Below are 18,636 nucleotides of genomic sequence, written 5' to 3'. Positions count from 1 at the left end.
AGATCCCAGAGAGCAGGCACCTCTTCTCCCTGTGTCTGGGCCCAACCCGGTCTCAACTGACTCTCAACTGGCATTAAGCAGTAGCAGCCATTGAGGTGTGTGGCGCTCCGAATGGGCTATAGAGACCCTGCCTCACAAACATCTTGTCAGTGAAAGCACAGAGCCCAGGCACATGCAAGGACTGGCTCACACCAGGGGTTGCTACAAGCAGTAGGCTGCACACCAGTATGAACAATTTCTGACAGGCCCCTACAACGCCCAACTAAATTTCCCAGTGAAGGACAGGTGAGTGTGGGTTCTAATGTCTGGTCTCTCTAGACAAGACATTTCTAATAGTATAAGCAGGGGACAGACAGCTGCATGAAGAACATGATAAAAATGAGGTGTTTCTAAGAGAACAAGCAGGCGACAGACAGCTGCATGGAAAGGAAGACCGTGACAAACAGGAGTTCCCAGGTACACAAGTGACATGATCTTTGCACAGACCTAAGATCTACAAGCCAGTCCTGGAGTGAGGGACACACTGGCCTTGTGTCTAGAAGGCCACACACCCCTGTGTCCTGAGGGCAGGTATGTGAGACTTGGGTACTTGCTCTGAAGGAGGCAGCACAGGAGGCCTTTTGTCCCTGGGACATCAGCACATACACTAAAACACACTGTAACTCACTGGGCAGCTGCTACTCACAGACCAACAACTGGAACCCTGGCCTTCAACCAGCGTGTTCAAGGTGGGTACACCCTCCAGGTCAGCTCTGACAGCTTCCTTTTTCCTAGATGCTAGCATTTTAGGTGATGGGGTGAGCTCCTTAACCTAAGAGGGACGTGCTGGGAGGAACTTCCTGGGGTGGGGAGGGCTGTATCCTGGGCTTGTCCACCAGCAGGACCAGCTTGTTCACTGCAGTGTGACTAGCTGAGCTCCTTGCTCTTCCTCTGCTCAGCTGGACACACTGGTGAGGAACAATCTAGAAGGCTCCAAGGCCCCATGATGCCTGTGCACAGTAGAAAGCAGGCAGAAACATGCCATCACCACTGAAGAACAGGGCAGTTTTAAACCCACCTTCAGAGAAGCTCTGGGTTAACCCTGAAACACCAGGCAAGACAGTTCTCTCACCTGGGCCCAATGGCAGCCCTCTCAGGGAACCAAGCCAGGAAGCAGGACCTGACCAGCCACTCAAGTCCCCCACCTCCGGGTGGCTGGGCCGGCATGCACAGTGCTACTGAACAGGACTGCATAAGGGAACTGTGTTGGGTTGAGACACATTTGCTAGAGGTGTCAGAGTGCAGGGTGTGTGTGTGCTAGGATGGGGTGGGGTGGGTGGGGGCTTACCTGCTCCCTGACATACCTGTGACATCCAGGGGTCGCTTTTTTAGAGCAGTGGCCACAGGGCCATCTTTCCTGCGCAACAGGGGGCTGCTCCGCCTCTCAGCTACTTTCTGCTTAAGCCTTGACCGTAATTTCAGGTTGGGTTCAGAAGCTGTATGGAAGGAGATGTCGTTATAGCCAGGCAGACACAGCCGGGGTCAAGGGCATCACACTGGTGGTTTAAAATATGCACTTAAACTTCCACTTAAGTAGAACATGGAAGCAGGGCTCTTCTGTTGTTAGCTCACTCCTGTTAGCCCCATTCATGGGTGCAGTAGGCTGGGAGTCAGGGCAACCTGTGTGTGCTTCCACCCACCCTGATGACATTACCAAAGTGTCACTGATTCACTGGGCACAGCAAGAAACCAGTGAGGTGTAACCATCCCTCTATGAGGATGCCTCTCAAATAATGGTCTCCTAAACAATTCAACTGTAATTTTAAAGTGGGGCTGCTTTGAAACCTGAGGAGAGCTGACAAAGGCACCTTTCAGGCTGTCAACCGTGACGTCACCGCAGCTTCCAAATCACCGGCTTTGGTGTTCACCTGAAGACACCTGAGTCTCACCGTCCAGGAGCAAACACTAGCCAGATTCCGGCAGCCTCTACGAAGGTCAATTGAAGCTCCAAAGCATGAGGCGTAGGATTGGCTAGGCTGCTTCTCCTCACTGAAGTAGAGCTCGGACCCCGACTTTCTTTGCTGACACTAGCTAAAGGCACAGCTGAGGTTGGGATCTGGCTTGGTTTTTGTAAACAGCTCTCCTGTGCAGACAGAGTCATGTAAGAACCTGCAACTGCGAGGCCACGTTGGAACTCCATCCTCTGCAAGCAAGTGCAGACCCTCCCTGCTCCTGGGGTGGCACAAGCCAGAAGCTTCAGCAGTCTAGTGGGAAACCCTGATTCAAAAGAGCACGGGACTCTGCAGCCATCAACTTCCAGAGAAGTACAGCATGAGGTGCCCAGCCAGCCAACCTGCCAGAACCCCTCGTGTCTATCCTGTCAAGCTTGGGCAACATGTTGATATGTGAAATTGTGAGATGTCACCTTAACCTCTCTGAATCCTGGGAGAAGTCCCCTACTTCCATGTGGCATCACACACACACACACACACACACACACACACACACACACACACACACACACACAATCAGGACTCACAGAGGCCAGGGTTCTGAGGAAACTCTGGCCTGAATCATGTGAGCAACTGAACCTTCTTTTGGAAAAAGGCTGAGGCAAAGCGCAGACTTAAGATTTGTGGAAAGAGGGGACTAAGCAGGTTTCCTAAACAGCTTCCCAGAGAAGTAAAGGCAGGTTGGCTCTGATGGGTTCATGAGAAGAGATGAGAAACTCGAACTGACAAAAGCTTACCCTTACCACAGCCAGTTTCCACACTGCAGGAAGCCCTGCCTAGTGCCGAGTGAATACTGGGTCTGTGTTCTTAAATTTCCTGGTTTCCAGAGCCAAGAGCCAAGTAAACTCTTTATTCCCTATGCATTTTTGTTTGTTTGTTTTGGTCTTGGAGATTTTGTGATTGCAACAGAAAATGGGCCAGAACAAGCACAAACTGGAGGAAGGATCCTGTCAATGAGGGTATGTATCAGTGATCCAATCAAGTCCTTGCTACACCTTAGCTTTTGTGAGTGTGTGGAAAATCACTGTTAGTGTCTTTAAAAAGGCCTTAAAGATCCAGTAAGGATAACTTAACATTTTAATTAGTTATATTTTTCTATTTTAATTTATTTTTTATGTGAATGAGTGTTTTTCCCTCCATATGTTAGTAACATGCATCACTGTCTTCTGAGGCCAGAAGAGGGCATCAGATCCCCTGGCACTGGAGTTACGGATGGTTGTGAGCTGATATGTGGGTGCTGGAAATTGAACCTGAAAGATCAGCCAGGGCTCTTAAGCACCTAGCCATCTTTCCAGCTTTGAAGGTAATTCTTTAGGGTACCCAGAAGCAGTGGGAAGGGACCAGGTTCCACCCTCCCTGAGACTACAGGCAGAATTCTGATAGAAGAGGGACCCTGCAGCAGAGACACCACTGTTGTCAATAATATAGAAAGGAACGAGGCCTCTGATAGGAAGTCAGAGCTGGGCTATGGGACAGAACTGACAGTAGAACCTGTATTTGGAAAACTATCTCGCTCCGAGCTCCTGGAAGCAGGTAAAGGCGAGGGCAGCAGGGCCTGGGGTGCCAAGGGCCTTGACAATCATCAGGTGCACACAGATGCCATAGGCCTGGGCTACTGAGCTGGGTTATTTGCATGTGGCCCTCTGCTAAGGAGAGCTGAGGGGAAGGCTTGGTAGGACAAGTCACGGGGTGGAAGGAGTCCAGACCATCTAACAGCTGGAGGATATGGAGCAAAGTCTTTCTCTGGGTCTTCCTTGACTCACTCAACTGCTTTTCAGAGCAGCTGGGGGTTGAGGAGGTAAGAGGGTCTCCTAAGCCAGTAATGTGTGAAGTAGCTGGGGATGGACTCAGACAGTTGAGCTCTGAGCATGAGAAAGCTCAGGCAAGCTGCATGCTCTTTTCACGAGAGAAGGAAGACAGACACAGCATATGTGTGAGCAGCTATCCCAGGGAGCCCAGCAAGGCCTATGCAAATAAGCCTGGAGTTCAGAAGAAAGCAGCGCAAGATTGCTAAGGGTTTATTTCACTTTGTATAAAGATTAAAATCCTTTAAGGACTGAGATGGGCAAACTATACGCAAAGTCAACATAAGTTAGTGTCAAGTCAGAGGCAGGAACTATTCAGAGTTATTTGAGACTGTCATTGTAACTTGATCATGGTACCTCATGCAGTTAACCCCACTCACTGTGTCTTTCATACCCCCACTTCATCAGAAACACACAGAGGTGTGCTCAGCATTGGCAACATCAAGGGCTGGAAGAAGCCATGTTCAGTGTTCTGCAGGCCACTTCTCTGAATACTGTAGGAAATTAAATGCTTTCTCTGGAATCCTTATTACTAATATTATTCATGAGTTGGTGGTGCCTCTTAAAAGTTGGAATGTAACCAAACCTTAATGAAGGTTTTCTGGAGTCTCTCCAGAGTGTGAAAAGCATTCTTTCCTCTATTCTCAGGGTGTGGGGTCTGTAGGTGGGCTGTATGACAAGGCTAGAAGTCAACACGGCAGTGGCTTGGCTTCCAAAAGTCCCCAGAGAAATGCAGCCTAGCACAAGGACCAATGTGGGTAGACTGAAACTCCTGGAGAAGCCTTAGGGCCCCATGGACAACCAATGAGGGCCACATGGCTGTGGTGAGCAGCAGTGGCTAGTGATGTAAGTGTTCTGTCTTCTGTTCTGACAATCTCTCAGGGAGTATGCTACAAGTTACTGGAAGCACTACAAGAGACTAGGAGCACTACCACACCATCTGCAGGAGAGGGGCAAGAGCTTGCAGTCTTGCTGAGTTAGTGCTCTGGGCTAGACAGGACAGAGGCATGCACTGTCTCTTCCTGTTGACCTCTGGAGGAAGTGGTCTCGGGTGTCTTCAGGAGGGTCTATTCTTTGGTGAGAGCTGACTACTCTGCATTTAAGCTGTGTCTTCATCCTTCTATAGCAAGACCCTATCCATATCCACCAGAAATGGGACAAACCTGACATGGCCATTTTATTTCACACACTTCAAACATCAGTCAAGTCCTGGTTAGGCCGAGCTAAAATGTCCCTCCATTCCACGACCAGTCCCTGGTTTCTGTTTGCTCAAAGCCTGCCAAATCATACTTCAGTGTCCTCTGAAACCTCCTAGCTTAGGAAAGAGTAAAAGGTGAGCCTGTTCATCTCTGTGATGCCTGTGAAGAAGTCACTACACATGGCTCTAGTGCAGCCTTGCTTAGAGCTAAGAGAAACTTGGGATTTCACTGACTTGCTCAGTAAAAGCAGGTATGCCCCTCAAACCTCATTTCTGAAGGAAGCCCAGAAGGAACTGCCCTGCACGGCTCTGAAGGTTGAGGCTACACCTCCACCATAAAGGCTGAGACTATGTAGCTCCACACCCTCTGGAGCAACCTTCAGAAAGCCCACCTCTCTCTTGCCACCCCAATGCACTGTCCCCAGCCTCTTCTGCCCTTCTCTAAGTCCCTGTCCTCCACAATCATCACCCAAGAAAACGAAGAGTGTCCTGGCTTGTCTTGTGATCTACCATATTCCCCTTGTTTTGACAACAGTCTACTCCCCTTTACAGCCTTTGTCCATAGAGAGCTGATGCACAAAGCTGTGGGCTAGCAGGGGTGTCCCTGCAGGACCCAGCACACCTTCACTCTGGGTACCCTGATCATCCCTGTCTGGGTGCTACCCAAAGGCCATAAAGAGGGTTACACACTCACTGCCCTTAGCCAGCACATCCACAGGAACTGTCTTAGTCCTGGAACTACCCTATTCTGGACTGTAGAGCATACTACCAAGAGGGGATTACCCAAGGTGCTCTGGGGATGAGGCCAAGTTCTACACTGCAGGAGTACATGTATGAGACTCATTGCTTTGGGGATCAATCAAATAGGGAAGCTTAGGGTCATTTTAAAAAGAGTGTCTGAATGCAAAAGCCATTACCCTAAATTAGCACAAGATGCCAAAGCACTACCTGTGGCTCAACAGGGGTCCCTGGACTGCAGCCAGGATGGAGGTACTCAGGCAGCAGACTGCACACTGACCTGTTTTCCTAAGAGGGAAGTCATCTTTGGCGTCATACATTCCCAAGACTGGGTGGTTGTAGGAGGCTGACACCCCACTCTGGGGCGGAGAGCTCTGGTCAAGAGAGCTGTGCTGTGTCTTCCTGGAAAAAGGCAAAGACAGATATCAGCATGCCCAGACATCCCAAGCCTTGGGATACCAAATTCTGAAACATGACCTTTTGTTAGCCCCTCTTGTCCAGGAGTGAGGTGAGAGTAAACCAAAAAAACACGCAACAGTACCCACAGCCCTGTCTGTGTGCCCTATGGCCCATTCTCTGCCCAGACCTGCCCTCTGCGATTCCGACGTCCTCAGATGGTTTGTCTTCAGGGTGCAAGCAGTGGACGATCAGTGGGCCCAGGCATGAGAAATAACAAGAAAGGCTGCAGGCAGTGAGATGGGGTCAGCACAGACACTAGCAGGTGCTGGTAATGCCCACATTTGTCTGTCTCCTCAAGCACAGGGCCCCTGGAGGATTTTCCTTGTGCAGAATATGTCCACCACTCACATCCACTACAACAAATCCCCCAGCTGTCTCCTTTTTGGGATAATTCAGCAGCAGCTCAAATCTCTACCCTGGGAGTTACTACAGGAAGTGAACTTCTAATTGCTATGCACAACTTAAAGTCCTAAAAACGGCCAAATGGGAAAGGTTGCAAGTGGATGAATGCTCAGAACAGGGAGGAGGAGGGGGAGGAAGAGGAGGAGGCAGGAATTGGGCTGCAGGGTAAGTCTAGGGCACTGAGGCCATCCTAGATGACCTTTAGTCAAGCTTTCCTCTGAATTCTGAGAACATGAAACATTCTGTAGTCTTGAAGACGGGAGATCTGCTTAAAGGCTCAAAACGCATTTGCCCACTTTCTAGTTCAGACTTTGCCAAATGACTTATGTGAATACATAGTACTCGGCACCCACACATCTGGAGTTATGTGAACCTGGAGTGGGAGCTCTCAGACATACACAAGTGTATATTTAGATATTTGAAAGCATATAATGTGAAGAATGGATGAAGGGACTCTCAGACACAAATCTAAGAGGGCATCCCTGAAGACCTGAATGCTAAGTTACAATGGTACCCCTTTTCTCTTTCCTACAAACAGATGGTATGTGTGTGTGTGTATGTTCACATGTATGGGTTAAAAAGATAGTAAACTATAGGAAAATAATTTAAATATGGGAATTAAAAGAAATGTAATAAACACAATACCATTTTTATGTTTCATGACAGGACAGTTTCATCCTACTGAAGAACAGCTGGAAACTGGTAACTCCAGATCCAGTAGATCTCCTCTTACTGATCTCATCCCACAAGATGCTGTCAATATTAAACCCACTTTTCTGCCCAGCCTGTAAGTGAGCTGAAATGCGAGGCTGCTACGGATGACCTGCCTCAGGCCAGGCCCACAGCTCTCAGCACTTTTACCTCCTTGTCCTCTCAAACAATTCTCAGAGCTGGAGCTGGCAGCTGTGCTGGACAGCCAGTGGGGCCTCTGTGGGAGTCTAGATATCACAGAAGGGGACCTTCATGTTCCCATTACCAGCTCACTTGTAAGGAGCAGCCCCCTTACCCATGGTCCTTCGCATTTCTCCCTCTGCATGCCAGGAACAAGCAGCCACTTGGGAAGAAATGCCAGCAGATAGTCTTGGTGTGGCCTCTAAATGCCAGGCCAACTCAGCTCACCCTGGAATAAACTCACCAAGGAAGGATCTAGATGTGTGGCCAAGATCAAAACCCTCTCCCTGGCTAAGTTTGCACGCCGTAACTCCTACAACCTCATGCACTATCACTGACACCTGTTAACATAACCACCGGGCAAGTTCATACTCACAACTCCCCCCCCCACACACACACAGACTCACATACCCTCATATTCCAAAGGTTAGGATCACAGAACAGCTTCTAATTCTCCCTGATTTCTAGCCTAGGGTGCAGACAAAATTGGCAGGAAGATGCTGGTTCACTGACCAGGCCTTTTTAAAGAGGAAATCTCTGGGGGTAGGGGATGTACCTCAGTGGAAAAGTACTTGCCTAGCATTTGTGAGGCCTGGGGTTCAATTCCCAGCAGCACCACCAGCACCAGGGAAACAATCAATCAATCAATCAATCAATCAATCAATCAATAAACAAACAAACAAATAAATAAATAAATAAATAAAATAAGGGCAGTTCTCATATAACTTCAGATAGAAAAACAAATACTGATGTTTTATTTCAAAATACCACCTTGAATGTGGACTAAAACAACACAAAATCAAGCATTTAAATTCTATCAACAACTAGCCTTTCCTATTATATCAGATTTATACCAGTGATTTAAAATAAATAAAACTCGTTAATCAAGTGTAACATCACTCCAACAGAAATGTGTGAGCTACACATGTAATTTACATTTTCTAGTAACTACATAAAAATGAGGGAAAAAAATGGGTGAAATTAACTTTAGTATTCTACTTAACCTGAGATATAAAAATACTATTTCAACATATAATTAACATGAAGCTTATTCATGGAAATCCTGTGGTCTGAATTTTCTGCAAGCCTCAATTTCACAGACCTGGGAGCTAATGCATGGACAACCACATTGCACTGTGCAGGCTCAGAAGAGGTTTTAAGGCTCAAATTGTGGACGCTCTCCACCCTCCATGGATTATCACCACCAATCAGGCTTTGAACAGTCCCAATTCCAGACTGTCCCCTTTGTCCCTTTGCTGGTGATTCTCCAGCTTTGTTTTGCTGAGTCCAGTTTTACATGACTAGAGTGGTAAGGGGTGGCTATGCGTCTGCCTTGCCTAAGGACACTGTGTGTGAGGTTTCCACACTGCTGCACAATTGCAGTGCATGGTGACCCAACCTATCAGGCCACTTCACCTGCTATGGGCTTCTGGGTCATTTCTATTTCAGCGGCTAGGACCACAGAGATTAAGCCTGGGTGTGTACTTGCATCCCTGGGCAAATACTAGAAAATATACTGCTGGGTATCATTCTACAACCTGCTAAACCATTTCCAATGGGACTCTACCACTTAACGTCCTCCAGCCATCTGTGCAGGAGTGGCCACCCCACCTGGCCACCCCTGATCTGTTAAAAGTTTAGCTAGCCCTATAGGTGAGAAGTGGCATCTCAATGGGATGGCAACGCACACAGCCTATTTTGTGGCATAACTGTTCCCATCTTTGCCACATGCATGCTAAGCTGCTGCAGCTTCACGAGCACTTTATAGATGCACACTGAAGGGTTTCCTTCTAATCGATCACTCGCCCTTTTTTCAAAGGTGCCTTTCAAAGAGCTGCTTTAAATGCTGATGCTGTCTCACTGCTTCCAGTAATGGGCTCACAGCTCATGACACTGAAGAAGAGACTTCACCAGCTGTTACACTTCAACTTCTAAGGGTAATTTCACTGCTGGAAAGAAGCCCCTCCCCTCATGCTTCCTTCTAGAAGTTTTGTCAGCTTGGCCCTCATGCTCAGACCTCACTGTCTTTCAACTGCTACTGGCAATCACCACGTGATGTGTGAAGCTGGGTAGTGGTTTGTCTCTTTATCTTGAAGACTGTGTTCTGCCAACATGTCTTACAATGAATCAGCCACTGCACATGAGTAGTCCTTCCATGATGGTTGGTCAGGATCCTTACATGTTTATCAAACTCAATAAAAACAAGCTGGTTTCCTGGATGGTGTGTCTGGTTATCAAGTTCTGCCCTTTCTAGCCAGCTTGCTCCCAAACTGTGGGAGGGTCTTGTGCAGGTTAGGACCTCCCTGGAGCATCCTGCTCAGGACAAAGTTCTGGGAAAAGGCTTCCCACTCTCCCCTCCCCTCTTGGAATTATACCTTCAATCTCTCAGTATGTACCCAATTCCCTTCTCTATAACTGCTCACCTGTAGCAGGCTCCTGCTGGCTGAATTCTGCTCCCAGCCACATCTACCTCCACTGCCCCTGTTCCTGTCAGCCTTTCTCCCCACCCCTTTCTGCTTCAGCTGTCCCATCAGTCTACACAACTGTGACTGCCCTCTTGGGGCTGTAACTCAACTCACAAACGCCACTTTCTGCAGAGGTGCCTCTTTGAGTCCTGTATTTTCCTGTAACAGCACCCCCACTGAACTTCCTAGTCCCTAAGTTGAGCTGTTCCATCTTCTTCTCCTCTAAAGGGGCTCCCCCTGCTCCCTGGTGTGAGGACAATCTTTTAACAAGTTGGTACCAACCTGCCCTAGGCAGCTCTCCCTTTCCAGGTCCCGCTATCTCTCCTAGACCCTGTCTGGCCCTGCTGCCCTTTCCAGCTTGCATCCTTGTGTCCACCCCCAAATCATCATCCCAACTGCTATCCTTGGCTGCATTTCCCTGACCATCCTTACACCTACATGTAAATGTAGGACAGTGGAGCCTCTGCATGGCAGAAGCCCAGGCTGACCTCTCCAGCGGAGGCTGCAGACCACACCACAGGCTAAGGCTTTCTCTGGCTCCTCACATTGCCTTTCTCAAGGGCCCTCTTGCTCATGACCACTCATCACTACTCCTCATGGTCCACCTCCTCGCCTCTTCTGAGCTACATGAAGACCAGTAGTCTGCTTTAGTAGATTTGCAGTGTATGCAGCCACAGAGCATGTAAGGGACGATGAAGAGCCTCACTGTACAAATGCTCCTCCTCAGGTTGTGTTGTAGTAACAGAGGTCATCTATACAAATAAATGTGCCACTTCAGTGGGATCAGAGGGGTTTAGTAGAAACAGCTGTCCATTTTGAAACTCTAGTTTCAAAATATCTTTTCTAAAAGATATTTTTTTCCCTCGAATGAAATTAATGACTACATTTTGATGTAGGAAACTACCCTATTGCTTCTTTCTAGCAATGGAATGACCCTTAAGAGCAACATAACATAATTTCAAATTAGCCATGTGCTTCATGTGAGAACCGGCCAAATCTCCTCAGTGGGCTCTATACTACACCACAAATGGCCCATGCTGGCAGGGCCTCCACCCAAGCCTTTTTTACCCTGAACAAGTTAGCTGCTTGTATCTCACAGCAGAGACAAGGTCCTGCTTTGGTCTGCCCACTATGCATGCTATGGCCTAGGCTGATATTTCTTCCCAATTCTGTCCAAATCTAGATCATAAAGATGCTGTCAGGTCCAAAGGAAACTCCAACTCCCCAAAAGGCGGTGTATATATTAAAAATGACAGTAAAGGCTCAGCTCAAGCTGGACTATGTCAAAGGACCACTAAAAGCCTACAGTCGGCATGCCTTAGGAACCTGTGAAAAGGTTTCTGCCCACGAAAGGAATCATTTCCAGCACTGGACTATACCTGTTGTTGCATATCAAAGCCCATGCTGCCCTCCAGGCTCCTTCAGTCCTATTTATACTTGTTATGCATTTCAAAGTCCACACCAGCCTCCAGGCCCTTCTCCCCTCCCCGCTCCTCCTCCTTCTCTATATAATATAACACTCACCCCTACCCTCCTCACTCTTGCTTCTCCTGAAGACAGCCCTGTCCAGTCTACTTCTTTTTCTCTTTGCTCTGGACAATTAGAGATGCCTCTGACCCCCCCCGCCCCCCCCACAATAAAACCCATCCCCTTAACCATGGAGCATCCATTTCCATGTGTATCAGAGTGGTTTCTTTACTGTGCTGTTAGACTCTGACTAAGCATTAGATTAGAACTCAGTAAGCAACAGTGGATAATCAGGATACTAGTCCTCTGCAAGTGGCTCCTGTGGTGTTTAAGAATAGTGACTGGTCACTGCCACGAATACTACTTGGTACTCTGAAGATATCCACCCCTCATCTGGCTGACAGTGACACCATCCCCAGACCTCCTCCCTTCAGATCTGGTTACAGAGCTTTGGGGTTCAGCATCTCTACCACCCCTATATTAGGTCTTTGAAAAACTGGGTCCACTCAAAGCTGTCCACAGAGCTGAGTATGCCATGCACCCCAAGAGCAGGCCCAAATAAGTCACTTACCCGTACCAGTAGCGGGGATCACTGGAAATGCAGTGGTTCAGGTTCCGGTGGGCCAGCGCCTTCTTCTTGTTGAGAACAAACTCCTGCAGCTTCATCTTCACCTCGGTGCTTGCCACAGCACCTGGGAGGAATATCAGAGTGAGGAGGAGGGGAGAGGTGTAAGGCAGGGAGTACAAGGTACAGGCAGGAAGAGGGATCTCCTCTGCACGGCTCTCCCAAGGCCAGGAAGCTTTAAGGGGAGGTCTTCTATCCAAACACTGCATGACTGCACTCTACTAAAACACAGATGCGGCAGGGAAAAGGCTTCTGTTAGCTAACGCAACTGATTTCTGCAGGGAGTTCTCATAGCCTTGCATTAAATATCAGAGCCAAGTGCTGAAGCACGGTGGCGCTCCTCTTTCTACCCAACAAGCAGCAAACTCTATTTTAGAGTTCCATGCAAACAGAATTTCCTACAGCTGCCCAGAGGGACAAGGCCTGTTCTACTGGAAAGCTGGTAGCCAGTGTCCTACACACACTACAGTGTATGGCTTCCTTAGTGTCAAGCGCACCTCTGTCCCCCTCTGCCTGGTGCCACACACTCTTTTGGCAAGCAGATACTGTCATTTCCCTCAGGTGGAAGTCGTGTGATATGGTAACTGTTGCTGAAAGCTGTGTTGAAGAAAACTGCAAGATCCTAGAGATGGACTACACATGGGCGCCCAGACTTGCCATGCACAGCCTGTGGTCCACAGATCTACTGCTAGACACCTCAGTACTGTGTCCACCCATCCTTCTGAATACTATCGTACAGTGTTCAGGTACCGTCCTGGGTGGTCCCCAACACTTCATGCAGCACATAGGACCAGTAGAGTCCTGTCATACAAACAGCCTCAAGATATTTTGTAACACATTTTCAGAAATGTCTCTACACATTGACACCCTGCCCCATCCATCAGGCATCAGGGATACACACCCTCTTCCCAGAACTCAGGGTTAGCTCCTTGCATGCAGACATTCCACTGGTACCCTGAGGAGCTCTGGACAGCTGTGGGACCTACACTTACTATACTAGTTTGGCTTTTACTTCATCTCCTGGCTCAGTTCTTCCCAGGAGTTGCCTTGCCATGTTTGTGTGTGTGTGTGTGTGTGTGTGTGTGTGTGTGTGTGTGTGTGTGTGTGATGGGGTGGCTAAGCTGAAGGGTCTGTGGACAGGTCCTAGTCACTTGAGTTGTTAGGCTGCATTTATAATTTATCAAGAGCCTACACATTTAAACTTACAAGAAAACTATAAGCAGGTATTCTCAGGCCCAGAGGTAAGGTGAAGGTCTGGAGAGGTCAAGGGCACACATATGCCCTAGTCTCATTTCCTGTTAAAATCTGGACAGTCTGATGACCCCACACTACTTTTTACGAAGTCTATTCTGGGTTTTCCTTTGTCACCAAATACCACAGCCTTCCTGCTTCATTGTTTTTTAAAGCTCTGCCATTGACTTTTCCTTCTAAAGTTGGATAATCATTTGGGGTGGGGGTGCTGAGGCTCCTGACTGGCACTAGCAAACCCCCTGGGTTCAATCCCCAAGACCACCAACCAAAGAGACAATCCTTTCAGCCAGCCTTCTGTTCTGGTCCTGGGTTTGTTAGTATCGTTTTCCTGTTACTCTGCACGCTCTAGAGCCATTTCAGCACATGGACTGGAAGTGGCGACTATCACAGAGAAAGACGGTCTCCTTCTCACCTTCGACACGTGCCCAAGGCAGAGTTTTGGCTGGGTACACGCCCTCTGGTCCTGCACAGTAGACCAACTGCCCAGGCTGATGCACTGTTCTACAGACACGGAGGGTGAGAGGACCTGCAGGCCCTACGACAGGAAACCACTGTACTTCAACACTAGTCACCTGCACTCTAGGCCAACTGTCTGTCAATGCATGGACTTGGAAGGATCCTGTGTTTGTGGAAATGTTTGTTCTACATGTGACACCCCTAGATACTCCTGAAAGCAACAAGTTAACACTGAACAGAAACACAAGCAGTAGAAACCAAGAAAAGGATAATGCCTGCAAACACATCAAGTATCTTTACAACCAGCAATAAAGGAAATGCCCTGTGCTGTGGTGGAGGCAGAGAGCAAGTCCACAGAAGAGCTTCTTGAAAAGAGAAATGAACGCAAGTCCAGATATAAGGCAAACTTAATATCACCATTACAGTGACGAAACTATTAGTTTTTTAATGCTATGGAGGATGCTGCTGACAGACCAGATGATGGTGATGACATCAGTGGCGAGCTTGACAACAGTGGCTTACATGGCCACCTCTCTAGGTCTTTCCAAATTGATGCCCAGAAGGATGAGGGACAGGAAATGCTGTAGGCAAGCAATGAGCTCTCGGTATGCATGATGAGGAAGGCTTGTAACTTTCTACAAACCATCACCCACTAACACTCCTCCTCAGAAAATGGGAGACTCTACGGCAGTTACTGATTCCAAGAGTGCTCACGGAGATGGCCCTGGCTGAGCCTTGGGGTCCTTGTAAGCTACACCTTCATCCTGACTCCATAGCATCACTTGGGTGAATGGTGATGTGGGACAGCAGCCAGGTGGCAAGGCTGAAGTTCAGGGTTTGAGGTTCAACACCAACTTGGCCTACAGATGACACCATCAAAGCAAGTGCAGAGTCACAATTTCTCAAGTTCAGAGGGAATCATCTTGGTTCTTGGGTTCCACAATACGAATTTAAAAGGAAAGTTTTGTACAACCTACTGTTTCCCTACTGCTGGCTCAGGCTCTCTTTCTACATATTTCTCTAATAGAGGAAATGTTCTAGAATCAAAAACATAATAAATGGACAACAAAATTGTTTTCTTTTTCTTTTAACCATATCCATCCTGATTATCACTTATCTACCACACAGATTTTCAGAGCTCTTGAGAGGTGCCAGCGCTATCCCAGCCAGTGGTGACAACATTGCTCACACACCAGCAGGCACCAAGGTGAGGTCTGAGCAAGCAGTCAAGACATGTAGAAAGAGAGAAGAAACAGACCTGGATGGCAATGGGATATTTAGGGAGGCTGATGGGACAGCAGGGGCTGGCAACCCAGTAGGCTGGGCACAGTGCTGACCAGTCCGTCATGGAGGCACAACTTGGCTTCTGCTCCTGTGGGGAAGGCACGGACTCACAAATAGGACCAAGTCACCCTCAGGACTGGGTGGCCGACCTCAGACCCCAGCCTTTGCATCTGTGTCTCTCTCCTGCAGTGTTGTAGACAGAGTCCAGGCAAGTACTCCGTCACCGAGTACCACCCAGCCTGGCCTTATGTCAAACTGGGTCAAAGTGAGGACGCCTGCCCATCAGGGCTGTGCTTGCAGCCAAAGGCATACCACGGTGCCCTGCTATCTGCACTCTGCTCAGAGGACAGACTTCCTGTTCTTGGAACTAAATGGCTACCTTAGATTCCAAATGTCTCCAAATGGGAACATGGTTGGCAAAGGTAATGCTGCTGTTACCTGAGAGGGAAAATACCATGTACTCTTATGAACCCACCTTGGGTCAAATGAAGTTCATTATTTGTTACCAATAAGTAAACTGCAGCATGATTAAGAATAAATGTTTAACAATGTAAATGTTTACAAATATATACACAATTCATTAAATATTGAATAAAGTCAGTTAAACAAAACCTGAAGAAAGAAGATAATACTTTGCACTGGTTTTTCAAATGTTTACAAACTGAAGATGCCTCCTGTCATTTGCATCTGACGGCACAAACAAGAATCCCCTTCATGGCTGAGCGGCTAGGCTCGACATAAGAGCATCTCCCAGTGCTGGTCTGCTGGCTGCCTTCTCCCCACAGGACCACATTCTTAGGGCTTCGAAGCTCATGCAAGCTTGCCAAAGACTCAACTGTGCAGTTTATTATTAATAATAAAACCTGACCACCCAAATCCACCAAGTGAAACCCATGGCTGCTGCCTGTGACGGGACTGGAGTGCAGCTGAGAACATTCCAACACCAGGTCAACAAAGGGCGGAGCTTAGCACACAGCACAGAAATCATTTCTGACTCATAAACAGACCTGAGATGTTTTCTGAAGTAGTATTCTGTGAGCCTTGAGATAATATTTTTATTGGACCATTTTCGTAAACTCTGAGAAAGTAATTTAGACCGAGATGCTTTTCAGCAACTAGAAAAATTGTTATTTGTTGGTTGGTTGTAGCACAGATTGACTGGCTAATGTTTAAAATTTGAACTGTAATCTTTTGATAAATAACCACTGTTTCCCCTACTCCAACAACAACAACAAATCCAGTAAATAGGATACACACTGAGGCACACATGAGCCACAAACGAGGGAGGGAGTGGCCAGTCCCAGGCTGGGATGAGTCCAGCCTGGGCATTGTACCAGTGGCACTGGGATCTGTGCATGCACTCTGTCGGGCAGTACCACGCTGCATGTACACAGTCAAGTCCCTCACAGACTCCTATGAGGACTGGGTGACGGCTTCTCGGTGGAAGGCAGCCCTCCACGAAGAGTACTAGGCAGGCCATGAACCGCCTTACTTGGAGCCGTAAGGCTTGTCTAGACCTCAGCATTCAGCACTGGCTGCACTTGAGAGCTGCTAAGGAGTCTGAAAATGAGATTCCTGACCTCAGGTTCACTTCAGGTCAATTCACTAGAGTGGATGGCCTGAACAAGTGTCAGCAAAGTCGATTACAGAGGCCAGATCTGCACCAATGCCACATGTAAATCCCAGCAGGTCTGCACTTCACCTTGGAAAGGCCTTCAGTTGCCTTTAAGGTATCTGCTCCCAAAGGCCACCACTGAGTGAGATGTGACACTGGCTGGGTACATCATTCAGGCTTAGCATTTCCTTCCAAAGACCGGCAAGGAAACTACCTTGAAATTCTATCAGGTAAAATGTAAAAGATGAAATATTTTCACATTTCAAGAGTGGAACATCACATTACTGATGATTCTAAGTGTTAATTTTGTGCATGAAACAATTTCTTAGAATTTAGAAATCATGAATTAGAGAAATAAACTGACAAGAGAGTAAATTAGCAATAAACTTAAAATATATGTTTTGAAACCATTAATTTAAAAAAATATACAAAATTACACTGGCATATTAAACTACTTCCCAATTTAAATTTAGAGTTAATTTGGCATAATAACAATCTTTACACTAAAGATGAACTTGAGAGTGAATTCAAGTGAATTAAATTTACTTGACAGTCATCATTTAATTCCTTTGAAAACGTAAGGACTTTGTTTTAGGAAAGTCCCATTTGTAAATACTTCTAATCTAATGAGGAGTCATTAAAGGCAAGATGTCAATAGTGCAACCTAAAGCTTGCACTAAGGCAAACCTCCAAATCTCAACCTGTTCTTTCAATCCCGACAAATGCAGACCACAAACAGAGCCGAGGGGAGGGAGTCCAGAGAGCGGAGGCCAACTGACTGCAAGGACAACCACTTCAGGGATTCGAGCAGGCTGACCTGCTCAGACCTGCTAGGAGTGGGCAGGAGACCTACAGGCTTCTACAGCCTCTGCTGGCAGCCCAGGACACTGGGGGACCTGGGACACAGAGTTAAGCTGGACAGAGAGGGTGGACCACCTCGGCCAACCGTTTCTCTGTAGGTACCCGTGGATGAGAGAACAGGTGGCACAAGGGGCCAAGGCAACACAATCTAGGCTGCGATGGGAAGGAAGGACCCAGGAAGCCCCACAGACTCTGACGCAGGCCCCGGAGAGTACACCTTCTGTGTTTAAGTAGCCTGACACTCACCTCTGAAATGTTTTAATGCATGTGGACAACTTCGAAAAGCAAAGAGGAAACCCAGTTTCTAGGCTAGTGTGTCACTAGTCCTGAACCCCATCTCAGCTTTGCATTCAGACCAGCACTAGGCTGAGACACTCTGACAATGGTGGGGGCGACAGAAGGAAGGGACCGGCAAGCATCAGGGAGGAGAGAGCCAGCCAGGGGAGCTATGCTAAAATAATGGACTATAAATGGCAGAAATCCCATGAAAACTATAAATATCCGAATAAAAATGTGAAACTAGCTATCTAGCAAGTGAAAAATCCATCAGTTGAGTGTAACAGCAGTTTACTGTTTACTGGAAAATTTCATATGAGTACAACTAGACATCTGAACAGAATAAATCACTAAAAGGAAGCAAATTGAAGAAACATAGGGGTCATAGAAAAATGGCTCTTAATGTGTGCAACTAAAAGTCTCAGATACACTGAATGAGGGAAAAAGCAGTATTTCTTTTGAGACAAAAGGTGAGAATAATCAGTTCTAAGATTTCATAAAAATATTAAATCATAATATAAGACTATAAATCCCAAGGAAAACAAAGAAAACTGCAGTTAAAAGTATATCCGAGAAATACTTCAAGCGAGAGGGACTCTTTATTTTTTGGGTTTTGAGACAGGATTTCTCTGTGTAACAGCCCTGGCTGTCCTGGAACTCACTGTGTAGACCAGGCTGGCCTCACAGAGATCCACCTGCTCCTGCTTCTGCCTCCTGAGTGCTGGAATTAAAGGTGTGCATCACCACCACCTGGCTACAGAGACTCTTAAGAGTCGCCAGCTAAAAATAGATTATCTCTGAGCAAGGAACAATACGAATTATAGCAATTTTTTAAGGGAATAAGATCTTCAG

General features: G+C 47.4%; 1 protein-coding gene across 12 annotated transcripts in view; it reads right to left on the bottom strand.

The window, feature by feature from the left end:
• Hdac4 (histone deacetylase 4) overlaps positions 1 to 18,636 on the bottom strand; it is a 271,390-nt gene that overhangs the window by 67,449 nt on the left and 185,305 nt on the right. For all 12 annotated transcript variants that reach the window (XM_052750393.1, XM_052750403.1, XM_052750392.1 and 9 more), the window contains 3 exons: positions 11,988 to 12,108; positions 6,013 to 6,134; positions 1,344 to 1,475 (listed from right to left, as the gene is read on the bottom strand). In XM_052750393.1, the coding sequence (XP_052606353.1) occupies positions 1,344 to 1,475; positions 6,013 to 6,134; positions 11,988 to 12,108 (375 nt within the window). The remainder of the gene's footprint in view (positions 1 to 1,343; positions 1,476 to 6,012; positions 6,135 to 11,987; positions 12,109 to 18,636) is intronic.

Source organism: Peromyscus californicus, unplaced genomic scaffold (assembly GCF_007827085.1).
Source record: "Peromyscus californicus insignis strain IS unplaced genomic scaffold, ASM782708v3 Scaffold_21__1_contigs__length_65335640, whole genome shotgun sequence".
Classification (NCBI taxonomy): domain Eukaryota; kingdom Metazoa; phylum Chordata; class Mammalia; order Rodentia; family Cricetidae; genus Peromyscus; species Peromyscus californicus.
The sequence above is the reverse complement of the archived record's forward strand: the minus strand, read 5'-3'. Positions and strand labels throughout refer to the sequence as shown.